The sequence below is a fragment of the Amphiprion ocellaris genome, chromosome 3 (genome assembly GCF_022539595.1).
Source record: "Amphiprion ocellaris isolate individual 3 ecotype Okinawa chromosome 3, ASM2253959v1, whole genome shotgun sequence".
NCBI classification, from domain to species: domain Eukaryota; kingdom Metazoa; phylum Chordata; class Actinopteri; family Pomacentridae; genus Amphiprion; species Amphiprion ocellaris.
In genome coordinates, this window is record NC_072768.1 from 8,223,977 (window position 1) to 8,242,011 (window position 18,035).

Here is an 18,035-nt window from a genome sequence, read left to right on the forward strand (position 1 = left end):
ATGAGTGGATCAGGGAGCATGAGACATCATTTTCACACATGGATTGACTTCCACAGAGTCCAGACCTCAGCACCACTGAGAATCTTTGGGATGTGCTGGAGAAGACTTTGTACAGTGGTCCGACTCTCCCATCATCAATACAAGATCTTGGCAGAAAATTAATCCAACTCTGGACAAAAATAAATGCTGTAAATCTGCAGAAGGTTATTGAAACGATGCCACAGAGAATAAGTGCTGTACTCAAAGCTAAAGGCAGTCCAACAAAATACTAGAGTGTGCGACTTTTTTCTTTGGACGGGCAGTGTATAATGTGCTGAAGGTTGATTTTCTTCACATTTGGACTAAGCCAGTGTATTGTTTGTTCATTGCCAGCTTTTGTGCTAAGGTAAGCAAACACCCTGCCGGCTGTCGCTTCATATTTAACAAAAGTACATGATGGTTTCATTCTTCTCATCTGACAATCGGCAAAACGGTAAATACAAGAGTAGGTCAAAAAGCTTTGCACAGTGCATGTGAACTGAGTGCACATGCAGCATGGTCGAGCGGTAATTATCATGAGTCATGCTCTCACACGTCACCGTGTTATCAACAGCAAGATCTGTGGAACATATGTTTTTGTAGCCACTAGTAAATGTGCTTGAAGCTCAAACTGAAGAGACATTCTGTGGCAGTCAGCAGCCAGGATGAGCCTACCTTCATGTCAGGAATCATGGTGGTGGTCGTGGTGATGAGAGGAGGGTCCGCAGTTAGCACCAAGAGAAGAAGCTGCAGTTTTCACAGTGGAAGAGCCCACGGTTTCCAAAACTGGACAGGGCTCAGAGTTCTGTAATACAAAGCAAAATTAGTAGGTTTGTTGAGTTTAAAGCCAGCGTTTTCAGTGTTACAAAAGTGTCTCTCTTTTAACCTGGCTAGGTCACCACGGCAACTGATGCTGCATAGGTAACCTGCTCTGAGGGTTGCACTACAAAGCGAGATTAGCGGGTTAGTGAGGTTTGTCGAGCTGAAATTCAGAGTTATCACTAGTAGTCACCATGGTAACTGATGCTGTGAAATTAACCTGGTAGGGAGCAGGTTATGTTCACAGTTTTGGTTTTAAATCGGCTGTAAGAAGCGTCTCCCTTAAACCAAAATGTTTCCTGGTGATTATTTATAAGTGATACAGATTCTCAGCAGAAGGAAAATGTTTTAACTGTAAACACTTTGAGCTGTATATTACTAAAACCACTGAAGGAAACTGTGTAGTTACAGTATAGCACACTGTATGCGTCACGTTGTCATGGGAACCTACATGCATTCAGTTAGTGATGCAGAAAATGCAAAAATATGTTTTATGTTCTGATTAGCTGCCAAGTCTGTTTACAGTTGTGGTTCTGCAGTTACTATAATTCAGACTAGAATGTTTGAATATTGTATTAGTATTTATTACAGGGAATATTCAGTCAACAACATTCATTTCACTTTGTTTTGGCCAAAAACTAAAGTAATTATGGGAAAGTATCAAACCTAAGTGCACTTCATTAATGTCATGTTTAAATGCATGAAGTTTAAAGTTGAACAGTTCTAATGTGCAGCTGTCACGTTAGAAATAAGCAGTTGCATAAAGAGTGCACGAAGTGACACAAATAAATGTATTAACTTACAAAATTAAGAGTTTTCTACCAACATCTCTGCTGCATCATTAAAGGTGTTTTTCGCCTGAATTAAATTTTATATTCTTAGCAGGTCTCCGCTGTAGCAACCTGACGACTGAACATAGACTGGTGACTGAAGTAAACAGCCATTTTGTACGAGTCACATGACGCGTTAAATATCCAATTTTCAATGAACGCGCCAAGAGGCGGATGAATACAGCCTGAGTTAACAGAAAGTTAACAAACGTCGCTACCCGTTTGGCCTGAATGAAGTTTTATGTTTTTTCGAGAGGTCTGACACAAAGAAATTCCGACAAACTTGCTTCATGACGAACCCCTAAGGAGCAAGCAGGTTGGTGCCTTCGACATTCACGTGGTTTTAAACCGGAAATTCACCCCCCAGAGTCTGAGTCAGTCAGACTGTTACGGTACAGTTCTATTCCATCGTCCGAATGTGTCCAAAGGAAACGTGCGAGTGCTCCAATCCCAGACTGTCTGTGGCTCCAGTCCGATGTGCGTCACGGCGCGGCAATTATGCACAAGTTCTCTTGGCCACAACAACACAATCTCCACCTGATTTACTCACCACATATGTCTCTCTGTGACTTGTTCCTCTTCACCAAAATGAAATGCAAGTTGAAGGGTCGGCAGTTTGACACAGTTTAAGAGGTTCGTGGCTTACTGTTGTTGGTAATTCACATATAAAACATGAGTGGAACACAGGCCCAGCTGTTAATAGCGTCATGTGACTTCCTGACACATGACCTGTACTGCTTGTACGTCTCGTGCGCGATCATAGGCTGCCTATGTGCGTGCATCGTGCACAAACGTGTATGTGCTTATTTACCAAACTTTCAAACTGTTTCTCAAACGAATTCCTAAGCCCAGCTTAATTTACTTTCTAATTATGCACATAGTAAGTAAGTCACCTCAGAGTTAGTGTATCCCAATAATTTTCAGTCATGCATATAGATGTTTTTCAGTGCAGTTATATTCTAAGAAACTTTATGAGTTGGCAGAGTTAACTTTGAATTGACCTCTGCCCTGGTGTAATGTTCCATTCATAAAAAACAGCATTGTTCTTTCCCTGTAGGCCTGCAGGGCAATAGGGAATGTAACTCTCAACCATGAGAAGTGCTTCCTCAGTGCACTGTTTTTAACATTCTGCACTGGCGTTACATTCGTTTACACCTTGGGATTGACTTTGAAAAGTGAATCTTAATTTGATTTATTCCACTGCCATGACCAGACAGCCTCATACTCTTCCATGTGAAAATAGCTTGCTAGATTTTTTTCTCTTTTTGGGGTTGCAAACCCTTTTTTTCTTTCCATTTTTAGTTTTTGCTCCTCAGTATTTAACCAGAATCTGTCTGTTGTTGTTTACCGTGTTCTCTGTATGACATTTAGGCAGTCCTGAAATCTCAGCCTGTGTTTAGAGTGACGTAGTATGACATTTGAACTCAGAAGTGGGTCTCTTCGCTGCATTTGTGGAGGAGGTATTAGGGGTACAGGGTGATGTTTTGAAGCAGCAAAAACCCGCTCTCCAGGGTTGCCAGGGCTGCTTAGCATTTGCAGTGAGCCTCTACGTATCTACCACATCCAGAAGGGCTCATCTCCACCACAAACATTACCTGTCTCTCTGTCACCACTGGGACACACAGAGAAGGGGAGGGGGCAATGTAAAAACAAGCCAAGAAAATAAAGCCACATTCCACCATCATCATCTCTTACCGCTGCAGCTCCAAATTAACGTGTCATCCGTGTGCTCTGTGAGCAGATAATTTACTCTTTCTAACTAAAGAAATAAACAGTGTAATGAGGAGGGCATAGATAAGACACAAACACTTGTCATCTTATAAATATTTAACCTTCCCAGTAGAGAGGTTCTTTATCTACTCCCTGCAAAAAAACTAGTTGAAGAGGTTTTTCCCCCCATTACTTTTACTCTCTCTGCTGAAATCTATTGCCCTGGTTAAGACAATAAACTCTTGACAAAATGAACACTTTATGTAATTTACAGCAGGTCTTTGTGAATAGTGATTTGTCTAATTTCTATGTCAGTGAGACACATTGTGCTGGGTTAAGTGCCTCTTCCCCACTGAACAGTGACAATGAATTGTCGAATCAATAAACAGATGTAGCACACGTAGTGTTAGTTGAACTGTGTGTGCCACGGTTTGGTGTTTACCAGTTTTCTGTCACCTGTGTTCCATCAGTTAATCAGTCTTTTTGTATTCTGTATAATTAGTTGTCAGTTTGTTTGTGTATTCTTCCCCATGCTCTTTTCCTGTGTTTTTCAGTTTACGCCTTGTGTAGCTTTTTGTACCTGCAGTTTGCACCCTGGATTCTGTCCGTGTTTTCGTTCGCCTGTCTGGATTTTTGCATCTTCCTGCAGCTTAAGCAATTAACGCTCGCTTTTTTGCAGACTGCCTCCTGCATTTGAGTCCACTTCTCTGAGCTGCAACAGTGCCGGTGTGTGTGTGTGTGTGTGTGTGTGTGTGTGTGTGTGTGTCAGTGTTGTGTTGGTGTGCAATGGCGTTTAATCTTCTGCCATTCTGTCATTCTTGCAGACACAGCGTATGTGAGGGTTTTCATCAGCGACGTCAACGACAACAAGCCAGTCTTTGCTCAGCGACTGTATGAAGTTGGTGTCGACGAGAATGCAGATGTGGGCCTGGCTGTTGTCACCGTTAGTGCTAATGACGAGGATGAAGGTATGCTTGATGAGGCAGCGGGCTGAGGAGGTCCCACCGAGATTTTACTGATGCCACCTCCTAGAAATAAAGGTTAAAGAAACTAGCCGACCAGAACTGATATAAAAAGTTTTTTGTGAGACACTGTGAAACTTTTGCAGACATTTCCAGATTGCACTTTCTTTATCTTGCAGCAGACTCTCTTTCTGGGAATAACAAAAGCAGTTTAGCCAGCCTATCCATCAGTTTTTCAGCGACTGGTGTGCCAAGGAGGTGCAGTTTTGCAATATGGTCCGTGTTTGTAGCAGCAGGCATAAAGTGACCCTGTGTCTTTCCAAGTCTGGCCAGAGCTTTGCAGAAATCATGCTGCGGAAATCAAGCTGTGTGCTAGATTTAGTAGTCATTTGAGTGCTCGGTAATGCACTGTAGCACATATGTTCCAAAAAGAGTGACACGCTCCCACACAGTAGGTGGGCGGGATTTAAGCAATAAAGCAGTTGCTCATCCTCTGTACAGCGGTAGCCTAAGATCCCTTTATCAGGCATGTTTAGGTCCGTTAATCAAGTATTTATGGAGAGCGGGGGTGCAGCTTAGGCTGGGCTGCAGCACTAATGATGAATAGCTGTGGAATAGCACCAACCCCCAACATTAAAGTTACAATGCTGGTGCACTTTCCCTGAGAGGCTATGCTCAATCTGTCTTGTTTAAAAACTCTACCCTGGGTTTGACTGCTGTAAGCCTGCCAGAGCCCTGTGGGAGACGGGGCGCACTTAGTCGGTTAGGGTTGTGTTAATAGTACAGATTAGTGTATTTACATGGGATTGTAGCTACTTTAACCCAACAGGATGATTGAAAGCAAAGACTGTACATTCCAGGAGATTATCTTATCTGTTCCGATGTTAAACCATTAGATTGGACGGTCCCCATGGAGACACAGCAGATAAGTTCACATATCGACTTCCTTTTCACTAAACTACACCCCTCACCACCACCCCCCTCCCAAGCCTCAAAATCATTCCCTAGAGGGCACTATCAGAGTGTGTTATGCTGCTTTTCACTCATGCCCCCCCCCCCTCCTTTTTCAGCACTCTTTTTTAATTAGTATCTGATTAAAGCTGAGGAGACGCGGTACAAAGTTTCCATTTAATTAAGTAATCAAAACAAGAAAGGGATACATGAAAACCTACTAATGGTCAGGTCTTGAAGGAAATGAGGTGTAATACCCTTGCGGTTACCCCCTTCTGTTGTTGCAGGAGTACAACAGTATTAGGGTAGGAAAAAGGGGACGATACTGAAGTAGTCAGCATGCAGAGATTACAGAAATAATGAGGTCAACAGAAACCTGCTGTGGATTCTGCTGCCTTGCCCCACTACACAGTCTCAATAATGCATCTTTTTTAATTCCTGCCACAGGGGCCAATGCCAAGCTGCGCTACCAGATAACATCTGGCAACAAAGGTGGCGTTTTTGACATCGAGCCAGAGGTGGGGACGATCTTTATTGCACAGCCACTGGACTATGAGCAGCAAAAGAGATACAAGCTCCTGGTCCTCGCCTCTGATGGAAAGTGGGAGGATTATGCTGCAGTGGTAGTCACTGTGGTTAATAAGAACGATGAGGCACCTGTGTTTTCCATGAATGAATACTATGGATCTGTCACAGAGGAGCTCGATGGGTCACCTGTGTTTGTGCTACAGGTGAGCAGCTTAGTTGTTTTTGCAGTAATTACTGTAATCTATGTATCTCTAATTATCTCTTCTTTCAAATCAACCTCCTCTCAATATTTGTCCTCAGTGTGGCTGTATTCAGCCGCACAGTAATGTTTACAATTTTTTATTGTGACATGTTATTTCAGTTTATCTACTGTTAGTGTTTTACCCTCACTTGAAACATTATTGAATTTTCATTCCACTGAGTTACAGAGACAGTAGTGATAGATCTGGTGTGGAGGGGGAAATTCAGCAGTGAGGCTGTCAGACTCACTCTGGGGCCAGATGCAAGAAACATGCCTGACCAAAGCTCATTGCTTTAATTTAGGTGGTCAGGAAAAAGTGCAAACACTTAAATGGGCTGTCAAAAAAAATCCAAAAGCAAAGAAGATTTGGTTGACGGCTGAGGATAGATAAGAGGAATCTGTAATTTGGCTTTGACTGGATGACTGAATCTGTTTTCTTAAGGAGTTATCATTATCTCTGCAGGTGACAGCTACTGACCCGGACAAAGATGCAGACCAGGGCGCTATACGGTATTCCATTCACGGCCAGGGGGCAGAGTCACACTTCATGATAAACGACATCACCGGGGAGATGTACGCCCAGCGCACCATGGACCGAGAAGACCGAGCTGTCTGGCGTTTTGTTGTCATGGCGACAGACGAAGAGGGCGAGGGACTTACCGGCTTTACGGATGTTATTATCAACGTGTGGGACATCAATGACAATGCCCCCACCTTCTCGTGTGCACCTGATAACTGCCACAGCAGCATTGCAGAGAACTCTCCACCTGGAACATTTGTTGTGGAAATGACGGCGGTGGACCTCGACGACGCAGCCGTGGGTCAAAATGCAATCCTCACCTACCGGATTACTGAGAATGCACATAACGCAAACAGCGCAGACCTTTTCACCATTGATTCCAGCACCGGCACCATATCCGTGGCTGCAGAGGGTCTGGACAGAGAGTTAGCCGACAGCCACCACCTGGTCGTGGAGGCCCGCGATGGTGGAGGCATGACAGGCACGGCTACGGTTACTGTAGTGGTAACAGATATTAACGATCATGTGCCGAAGTTTAGAGAGGACTGGTGCGGTGCTCGTATACCAGAGAGCACAAATGAAGATGCTCCGATCCTGGAGCTGAGTGCCACGGACCCTGACGCCGGCGCATATGGACATCTGACCTTCAGCGTGGTGGCAGGAGACGCAGAGCAGCGATTCTACATGGTTACTCACAGACTGGAGCAGACGGGCACGCTGAGATTGAAGAAAAAGCTGGACTTTGAGCAGCCGGGGGAGCAGCGGTTTAACCTTACCATCAAGGTGGAGGACTCTGACTTTTCAAGCCTCATTCACTGTCTGGTTCTGGTGGAGGATGAGAATGATAATCCTCCTGTGTTTACGCCGAGCTCACACCTGCTGTCCCCTTTGCCTGAGGACACAACTGTAGGAGGCAGCATCATTCAGGTCGTGGCCACTGACTCTGACTCAGGCCTGAATGGGGACATTTTGTACAGCATTCTGCCCCAGTCGGACCCATACGGGCATTTTACAGTCAGTCGTGGCGGCGTGGTGACAGTCGCCAGGCCGCTGGATAGGGAGACAGTGGCGGGTTATGAGCTTGTTGTCATGGCGACAGACCGTGGTACCCCAGCACTGACTGGCAGCGTCACGGTCCACTTGCCTCTTTTAGATGTGAATGACAACGGACCGGAGCTGGAGGCGGCCTACGCTCCTGTGCTGTGGGAGAACAGTCCAGCGCCTCAAGTGGTCTGGCTCAACAGCAGCTCCACTCTGCTCCACGTCGTGGACAGAGACTCCCCACAGCATGGGCCTCCTTTCTTCCTCTCCCTGCCCTCCGTGTACTCGGTTGACTTCCACCTGCAGGACCACGGAAACGGCTCTGCCACCCTCACCACCCTCAGGAGGTTTGACAGAGAGAGGCAAAGTGAGTTCCTCCTGCCTGTGGTCATGATTGACAGCGGCGATCCACCAATCACAGCCACAAGCACGCTCACCATCACCATCGGAGACCACAATGACAACGCTCATCAGGCGGGGGAGAAAGACGTCTACGTGCACAGCCACAGGGGTGAGTCGCTCGCTTCCCCTCATTTCCTCCTCTTTGCCCCTTGCTTTTTCTCCAGAGTTTTGCACTGCAGGCAGAGCTTGAGTGAAGAGGGGAAACTGAGGCTACAGCTGAAGGGAGAAGTTCTCACCGCCATACCTGCGTGTAGTGTGGAATTCATAACTGCTCTCTTGCTTTTACATTCAAACAGAGTTTTGTTATGGTAATATTGTTGTCAAATTCTTTCTCAAGCCCTCAGCACATTCTTCCCTCGCCAACCTTATGCCTTAAGCTTACAGGAACATTGCATTATGATAAGGATCAGGATTCTTCTGGTGTTGTTTTTTTTTTTTTTGGTCGTGTTTTTTACCCTCCAGGTGAGTTGGTTAGGTGCTTTGGCTTGTTAGTATTTTGATCGCACACTCAGCTAAATGGCAGTTTTGGTAATTGTGGAAAACAGGAGTGCAGTGATTCATCCAGGCTGCCATTGTTTACCCAGCTGCAGTACTCTGGCACTGCAGGTCGATAATAACATAATCCATACTGAGATAGCCTCGCTTCCTTAAGCTCCACACTCTCTGAAGTGGAGCTCTGAGAGCCTATTCATTCCAGCAGTGGGACTCCACAGTTATGAGCATAATAAGTAGAACAGAACACAAGAATGCAAGATAAGGAGAAGAGAGGGACGAAAAGATGTGTTGGCATCAGCAGATTCTGTCCAGACTGAATCAGTGTGTGTGTGTGTGTGTGTGTGTGTGTGTGTGTGTGTGTGTGTGTGTGTGTGTGCGCGTGTGTGTGTGTGTGTTTACCTTGAACAGGAAGGATGGCGAACGCAGCACTGGGGAAGGTGTATGCCCCAGATCCAGATGACTGGGACAACAAGACCTACACTCTGGAGACAAGCGCAGCCAAGTGAGAGCTCATTGTTAAATGCATTTAATTTTTTCTGAAAACATGCTGATCTCCACGAGCAGCACAAGTGCACGTGCTAAAGCAATGCAGTATCAGAGGAACTGCCAACAGTGTAGAATTTAAGAAATAAAGAGGATGTGGACTCAGCGATGAGCCCGTATTTCCCTCAGCAAGGCCTCTTTCAGTGATATCACACAGCCTAGAACACGCCTAACCAGTATTTCTTCTAATCTTAGATCTAATTCCCTGGCCTCTTATATGAGCTCTACTTTCCAAAAGGGACTTTAATCATTACCATCAGCAGTGATTGCCAATCTGGAAAACAGAGTCAAATTCAAGCAAACAAAAAAATCTTGGTCCACCTGCATATTGTTCCCGAGATGAAACAGCCCATATGAGCACAATCTTACTACATCAGGGACCTTGTTCAGCTATTCAGTATTCATACCCTCAAGATCAGATTAGAAATACCAATTGCATTTGTTTTATTCATATAACAAATTCTGACAGTTACCATGACGACTATCAAGCTCTTTTTGAAGCTTTCGGGGCCAAAGAATTCTCCTTCTTTCTTCTTTTCCGCCTTGGCAGTTCTTGTTTTTTTTCTGTTTCTGTGGAGGGGTTTTTCAAAATTAATTCACATTCACTTCCTGCTGGAGAAAGCCCAGGTACCGCTGACCAGTTCTCCACTTGTCTGTCTGCCATCTGTCGGGTATTTTTCCTTTGAACAAGAGCTCAGAAACAAAGGAAGCCACTTGTCAGTTTTTTTCCCTATTTCTCTCATCTTACATCGTAGGAGTCTTCTCCCACTTAACAGCTCCTCTGCTTTTTTCAGATACTTCAGTCTGAACCAGAGCTCAGGAGTGTTGACCATCCGGCAGAACACTCCCACAGGCAGCTACTGGTTGAGGGTCGGGGTCTCTGATGGGGTTTGGCCCGATGTGATCTCAGGAGTCAGAGTCCATGTGAGGGAGCTGGAGGAAAAGGCCATCCTGTCGTCCGCCTCGCTGCGTTTAGCCGGTAATGGCTGCAGAAACACTGACTCAGCTGGTGGCGTAAGCACTGTGTTAATTTTGAATCATTGGGTTCCTGCAGGTCATTTTACCTGCTATGTAACTACATGAACCCAGAACTAAAAGTCAAAAACATGTCGAACATAACAGCTTTTTAACTGGATTCCCACTCTCAGTCCTTCACCACAAAAAAAAAGACAGAATGCTCTTTGTTGTCGCTGATAAATTCTTGATGTTCGAAGAGGCAGCATCTGCCACAGGCACAAATAAATTGGTACTTTTCATTGAATGATTATCAGGTTGTCAATCCAGTTAATGGTGAAATAACAGGCTGTCAGAAGAATTTTTTATACTGGCATTATTTAACATTTCTAAGCATTGTAAAGCAACTATTCATACTGCCTCTTCTTTTTCTTCTTCTACAGTCTGAAGTTTATGTTAGAGTGTTCATTTTTCTGACAGTCACTCACAGCCAATCTGAGTTATAAAGGTCAATTCGAAAGTGTCAGGTAAAGTCCTTGACATTTAAAAACCCATTCGATGAAAAGAGTCAAAGGCTATTATGGATGCCTCTGACTCCAAGTCGTTATCATTTTTGGGAGATTAAAGATGACTGCTCACATTCCTCAGATATTACTGGAAGTCTGCACCGCAAATGTGATTGATTTTACGGTCATTAAAATATTTCGTACAAGGCAGTTTGTCAAGTCTCTAACTTTATGTCAGTGATGGAATAAACGATTTCTCCTTGACTGCGTCCCGACTCGTTCACCTTGTGGATGATTCAGTGAGGAAATGGGATCGATAGAGAGAGATGTTAGGCTACCTCTTGTGCTAATGGAATCAGGAACTTAGTAGACTTTGATCAACTCTGTAGTTGTCATTGACGAGTCAGTAGTTCTTATTTCATGAACCCCTGTTCTCTCTGTCTCCTGAAGGCATTACAGCGAGAGATTTTATCGACCCTCACGTCGAGGGGAAGAGTCGGCTGGAGGCGTTCTGGGACTTCCTGTCTGAAACCCTGTCCGTCAGACCGGGGAGTATCAACATTTTCAGCATAGCAGACGGAGAGGAGAAAACAGTGGACATCCATTTCTATGTGCTAACTGATAATGGCTACCTGCGCCCAGAGAAACTGCACGCTGTCCTCATCGCACATAAAAGGAAGGTATATATACCATCATGTCGGCTAGATAGAGATCAGTGCTCATATATCAAGCGATACACTCAGGAGCTTGAGGGGGAAGAGATAACAGGGCTTTTTATTTGCCCCTTTTATTTTCACACCAACTTTCTGTCTGTTTACTGCCAGGCCCCGTCATGTCTCTTTGTCTCTCCCATTCATTCTCCGTTGGCGCATTCTTCCTTCCATGTTTTCATTATGTATCATCCTCTGTCAGAATGCTAAAACATTCATGTTGAATTCATTGCCTTTCTCTTGCGGATTTCTTGTGAAGCCGTTTTGTCCCACCAAATGTATATCCCCATGTCTCCCACTACACCAGCGCTGGGGATATGAATCCCTGTTGTCTTCCGTAGCAATTATAGTAATTCCCATCTTTATCGTCCTCATCTTCTTTCTTCCTTCTCTTGGCAGCTTCAGTCACTCCTGCGTACGAATGTGAGCCAGGTGGAGGTGGATGAATGTGTGCGCGCCGACTGCAAGACATCCGGCGGCTGCTACACACAGTTAAGCATCAGCGACTCGCCCACCTTGATAGACTCCGGTGCTTTATCCCTGGTCTCGGTGAAGGTGACATCCTCGGCCGTGTGTGGCTGCGCTGCCAGAGAAATGACCCACCAGTCCTGCTCCTCCTACACCAGTAACCCCTGCCTTAATGGGGGAAGCTGTGTCGACACCCAGAATGGATACAGGTGAGAGGCTTGTCTGCAGCTGTTGCACGACTTGAGGTGAAAAGAAAGGATTGGGAAAGAGAAATAAGAGTTTTCCAGTGTGCTGCAGTCTTCTCTCTAGTCCTGTTAGCCTCACAGCAAGAGTGACACCGTGGCAACTGAGTCCGCAATTATTAACACTGCCCTTTGAGAGAAAAATATCTTGACCCAACAGTGTTGAGCTACTTTTCCGTGTTGCCAAATGAATATAGAGCAGCGTGCTTTCTTTTTTTTTTCTTCAAAAGGCTTGACTCTGCTTCTCATGGAAGCAATGCACATGTATCATTCTAAATAAATCATCCTAAAAACTGAGCTCTGGATGCATCTTGCCAAAATTTTTAAATGCGGTATCTAGTTTTAAAGCCTGACATTGACATTTTTAAAGTATTGTGCACTACATTTGCAAAATCTGATGGTAAATAATAAACACAGCCTTTGTAACAAGGTCATCAGCCAGTGCTTTAAATTATTAACTCTAAATAATGATAAATGTTCTTTAGTCGATATAATAGCCTTCACCTTCAAGTGTGTAGGTTTCTGTTAGTGTCTATCACAGAGGAAACAGCATGCAGTTCATTTCATGCACACACTAATGCCCAGATTAAATAAATATAGGGCAAGGGGATTAGTATAACTCTGCCCCCCTCTATGCTCACAACTTCTCAAAATCTCATTTAATGCCATTTACATGAACATGCAAAAGTCTTCAGAGATAGCATGTACAGAACTCGCTTTTTCTTTTTTCCCCCCTTTATCTTTCAAATAGTCTTTGCTGCAGTTGATCTGCACTCTGCTGAGAGAAGCCCTTGTTCTGCAGGAAGGATATCTCCCCATATGTGCTATATGTGCCCTCATGTGAATGCAGTCCAGTCATAAAGAATCCAATTCATGGTTCTATCCTTTGTCGAAGGAGCTTAGCAGGAAAACCTCAGACGGCAGTTGATCAGATATTGTCAGTCAGAAGTGAGAAAAACATGACATGTACTTCCTGATTTGGACTGGCACTGCTCTCCTGAGACACATGAAAGTGCGGTGAAAGTGAGGTGCTGTGCCTGGCGTGTGCATATGTATGCATAAGGCTACACTCAGCCTAAGCCGTCCCTTTTGCTGTGTATGGATCAGTATTCCTGACATGTGTTGCCCCTCTGCAGAATAAACAGCAATGGGAGAAACAGCCCCTAACAGCCTCAGTACACACAGCCTTCCTCAGACACTGCATGAAAATAGATGGCTTTGACATTATCAGCAAAGCCAGCTTGTCTCACATGCCTGCAGTGGTGAGGACAGGATGAGATCAACCGCTCGCCTCCATCCTCGCCATTGCAGTGATTGAATGGGCTGTTTTTCATCACTACATGCATCTCTTTCTTTACGTTGTTTTTGTATGATTGTTGATATTTACCAAAACAATCTCATACAGAATCGAAAAAAAAAACAGCATTTAATTTCCAGCTAACGCAAGAGCAGTGATCCTTAACACTCAAGTTCTAATCAAAGCAGATAAGTACAAGAAGAGGCAGTAGCACAGATATCAGCCAGAAAGTGTAATACTTTAAAAAAAATGAGAAGCTGGCGGGTGGGGATAAGTGAAAAAAAAGAAGAAGAAGAAGAAGTTGAGGAAATTTGCGGTCGTACGACACATAGCAAAGTGAGAGAAATAGAATTAATTATCTCCTAACAAAGGAAACGTGACGTGCCGAGCAGGAACAGTCTCCAGAGAGTTCAGCTCAGACAGCTCTGATAGATAAAGAATAGACCAGAGTAGTGCCGTGTTCGTGGTTAATTGATTTGACGCAGAAGTGAATATTCAGGACATTGTGGTTAATGCAAACAATTGATTGATAAAAGCGCTTTCCCAGCTGTATGCTGACAGCCAGCAAAGTCAAACCTCTGCCCGTGTGCATTGACAAGACTGTCACGTACGGCCGAGAAAAGTCGCCACGCACATATCCAGAGATTGGACAGTGTGAAGATTTCTCTGCGCTCCAAAACTGAATGACACTGATTGTTTCTTCCCCTTGTTTTGCCTTGATTTTCCTCCTTCTCCTCGGTGCTACAGGTGCCACTGCCCCCCACAGCTCGAGGGGCCAGACTGTCAGCAGACCAGACTTAGTTTCCTTGGCAACGGCTATGCCTGGTTTCCCCCTATAAGACCATGCTTTGATAGCCATCTTTCACTGGAGTTTATGACGGAGGAGGACGACGGACTGCTACTGTTTGCCGGCCCGCTGGCGACCCTCCTGCCTGGGGACAGCGAGGACTACATGGCCATAGGTACAGAAGGAGTCTGGATAATTAGATGTGTGCCAAGGGGGCCTGCGGTGCCATTATTGCACTAAAAACATGGAACTTAATTTTGTGTGTTTAATTACTGGGTGGTAGCTAATCAGATATATGAGGCAAATTTTGTTCGTTAGCGTACCTCTGAGGGATATGGGCGCTCACTCGACTGAGTTATACAGCAAGTGCCTAATGTGTTGCAGCCTGGCTTCACTGTTTAATGTGTATGCAATACTTTGTGCCATTGTTTTTTTAATACTTAACCCCCTTTTTCAGTGTTTCAGCAGAATTCGTAGTTTCACTCAAGGACACAGCAGCTGTGCTTATTCATGCTGACATAAAGGCTCAGTCCTGAGTCCTGTAGGTGAAGGATGGTGGTAAATATTTGATCAAACTGTATAGATGACTGGAGCACAGCACTTTCTACAAATAGCGCTTCATATTTATAATATTTATATAAATAGTGATACGGTGTCATAATAACGATATTTCAGCGCAACCCTACATGCCCTGAGAAACTTTGAAGGAGCCTCATTACTACGATGAGTCATGTTACTTGTTGGTGCAATGGGCAGTGACGTCTTTTTAAATGACCGTGATTTCCTCGGTTATTGGAGCAGAAGAAAATTGGTGAAAGGAATTAAAATCATTATGATGATGACAATGAAGATTTAAGTAATAATGATGTGTGTGTAGTAATGATGGATTAAAAAAAAAACCCAGCGTTAATGGTGTATTTTGATGTCAGCGCTGAAGCTATTATCTGTCTTGATACACACACATAAATACATACAGTTTCCAATTACCATTCTCTTAACCCACAGTTTTGTAGTTTACACAATGGATTGGTTCAACGGAATCACACAAACACACTTCCTAATTCACTGCTGGTGGGATCCAGCAATGCAGATAGTCTTTTGTTCAGCTTCTAAGATATCTTTCTCCCAGATTTCTGCCTCCACCTCAATCTGAAAAAGGTGAATTCAATCTCATTTGTGAGGCTCACACCATTTAGGAATGAGATTTGACCAAAAAAAATCTGCACAGACATATTCAGACAACAATGTCATCATTAAAGAATAATCCACAACGCTCACTGTGAGCAGTAATTTGGATGAACTGACTCGTTAATTGGCTTTTATTTTCCATTTGCCATCTATGTGTTAACTGTCTTCCATAACCTTAATACTGGTGTCTTTGAGATTCCTGCTATAGCGGGCTTATGTTGTATTGCCACCCTCTCTTTTTGTTCTTACTGTGTGTTTGTTTTGAGGTGAGATACTTTCATACGTCCCTTGGGTTGTTTCCCTGTGCCTGTGCAAACAGGTTATTTGCATCTTGCCTTCTTTTTCCTTTGCCTTTTTTGTTCCCTCTGTATTTCATCAGCTGTTTTTTTTTTTTTATTGGCTCTGCCTTTACACTTTGTCTGTGCTTATAAATTAAGCTGTTTATTTTTATTCAACAAATCAGTAAGAGATGTCATTTTTCTGTTATAGTTTTGTTTAATTGGAGTAGTGAGTGTTATTTCTGATCACTATCGTCCTCAGAGCTGATTGGTGGGACACCCAGCCTGAAAATTAACCACGGTTCTGGGACCCTGGTCCTCCAGTTAACGAATAATGCCGGTGTAGCTGACAGACGCTGGCATCGCCTTGATGTGAGGAGCAACAGCAAAGTAAGAGACATTAATGCGAATCTCACTGCATGTCGGTCTCTCTTAAAGCCTGCGAACAGACAGGGTGTCAGATCAGAATATATTCCAGTTTTTAGGAGAGTGCCAGGCAGAGGCATACTCACATCCACCCCTGCAGCAGTGATGACCGCTCTCTCTCTCTCTCTGCTCTCCCCCAATTTAAAGGAAGTGCGCTTCACTCTGGATCGATGCTCCAGTGCGATTGTCATGGAGACGGAAGGCGTGGACTCCTGGGCGATGACAGAGGACCGCTCATCCTGTGAAATCCGTGGGGTCACACCCAACAGGGACAAGTAAGATCCATAATTAAATGAAACAAGTGTGACTAACTGCACAAATAAACAACAAACAAAAAAAAAGAAAGGAAGTCAATAACAGTGAAGCCCCCAGGAATAAATCATAAAGTTGTATTTAATATGTTTTGCAGTATAATAACAAGTGGGCACATAAGTAGACACATAAATAAGCGAGTATACATTTGTTTTGAACCAAGTAAGCAACAATTAAGGTTTAGAATTTCCCCAGAGAGCCTTCTGGGGTTCTGTTTCTGTGGTTGCACTAATCCACAAAGGTTTTGTTCTGTTTGCTGTTTTTTAAAGCAGAAAACGCTGCATGGCCTATAGGGACATTGTCTAAATGCCCCATGCTCCCACAGGGCTGAACAGTCCTGTGTGGAGAGGAACATTAGCACTCATATCTGCAGCAGTTTCCAATACTGTCAAAAATGAAAATGAAGAAAAAACAAAACTGTTTACCAGCTTAGTAACTAGATACTAGTTTTTATTACTCTAAATAATACATGCTGTCATGTAGAGTGTGACAACCCTGCTTAGAAACTGTCCATAAGAAACCAAACACGAGTAGCTGGTAGCATTTTAATGATAGATGCTTTGGTTTATTTATTGGCATGCCGAACTCACCGGTGACATTTTTAATACTGCTGTTTGATGCAAAATGTACACAACATCAAGCAACACGGTCATTTCCTTGCATTTCTTAGCTGGAACTGGGATTTTAAAAGATTAGATGAAGCCTTAGGGACTGTAACATTTAAATCAAGACCTTTTAAAAGTTACTTAATGATTTAGTTTCTGGGATTTCACTTTTATTCAATAGAGAGATACGGAATCAGGTAGAAAGAGCAGCAAAGTGTCATGTAGCAAATGATCCTGCTGCTCAGATGGTATGAACTCCAACCACTCAGCTACTAGGCCGCACCAATACCTTTTCAAAGTTAGTGAAGATGGTAACTAGCAATTATTTTTAGTAGTGATTATTCTGTCTACTCATTTTCGATTAGCCCTCTGAACCCCAAGCAGTTTCTGGGTGTTTTTTTCTCCCAGTGGGCTCATTTCTTACTGCAGTATTGAGTCCTGCACAATCAAGGCTCATGGTTGCAGCATAGCAACGTTAGAATGCAATAAAACATTAAAAAGTTGCATTAGTTTGATAGTGTATTGTACAAAATCTGGAAAATAATCAGCAATCAAGTGCCCACAGGTGTTACCAGTACTGGAAGAAATGGTAACATGCTATAGATATTTTACTACATATATTTTTAATTTGTTTCCATTCTATCCAGTCTGTGTAAAAACAGCCTGCAGTTCAGCCAAAAAGTTGAAATTGTAAAGTCAGAAATTTTGCTTATGTGATTGTTGGTTACAGCTGAGTCACTAACAGCTTTACCAGAACTTTGTTCTTTTTTTTTTTTACAGAATCTGCTCGGTGTTAACGATTTACTTTTGGCAAAATTTTAAACGAAACATGTAGAACAAAGTGATTTTGATGATATATTGTGATGTTGGAAGTGTTTCGAGGGTACTTCACATCACAGATCATTCAGAGACTGCTGTAAAGAAAATCCAATGATTTTTTCAGTTTTAACAATTTCTGGCTCTGACTAATAATACAATTTTGGCGATTTTTATGAGATAAAAAGTTTGTCAAACCTGCTTTTGAGTTTTGGAGTTCAGAACAATTGTCACAAATACAAAATTGCAATTTCTTGAAGCCCAAAGTAGTGTTTTTACATTACTTTTTTTGGTAATATATAGCAGAGACAGCAGTAAATCCTTAAATACAAGAAGATGCAGCCAGAGAAATCATCATCAGTGTTGTATTCTCCCTTCAAGTAATA

The 18,035-nt window shown here is 43.4% G+C and overlaps 1 protein-coding gene across 1 annotated transcript in view; it reads left to right on the forward strand.

The window, feature by feature from the left end:
* Window positions 1–18,035, forward strand: part of si:ch211-186j3.6 (neural-cadherin) — a 96,132-nt gene that overhangs the window by 62,308 nt on the left and 15,789 nt on the right. The window contains exons 16-25 of the mRNA XM_023299979.3: window positions 4,202–4,345; window positions 5,738–6,021; window positions 6,523–8,131; window positions 8,926–9,019; window positions 9,855–10,039; window positions 10,971–11,200; window positions 11,630–11,907; window positions 13,985–14,199; window positions 15,753–15,880; window positions 16,064–16,191. Coding sequence (XP_023155747.2) covers window positions 4,202–4,345; window positions 5,738–6,021; window positions 6,523–8,131; window positions 8,926–9,019; window positions 9,855–10,039; window positions 10,971–11,200; window positions 11,630–11,907; window positions 13,985–14,199; window positions 15,753–15,880; window positions 16,064–16,191 — 3,295 coding nt within the window. The remainder of the gene's footprint in view (window positions 1–4,201; window positions 4,346–5,737; window positions 6,022–6,522; window positions 8,132–8,925; window positions 9,020–9,854; window positions 10,040–10,970; window positions 11,201–11,629; window positions 11,908–13,984; window positions 14,200–15,752; window positions 15,881–16,063; window positions 16,192–18,035) is intronic.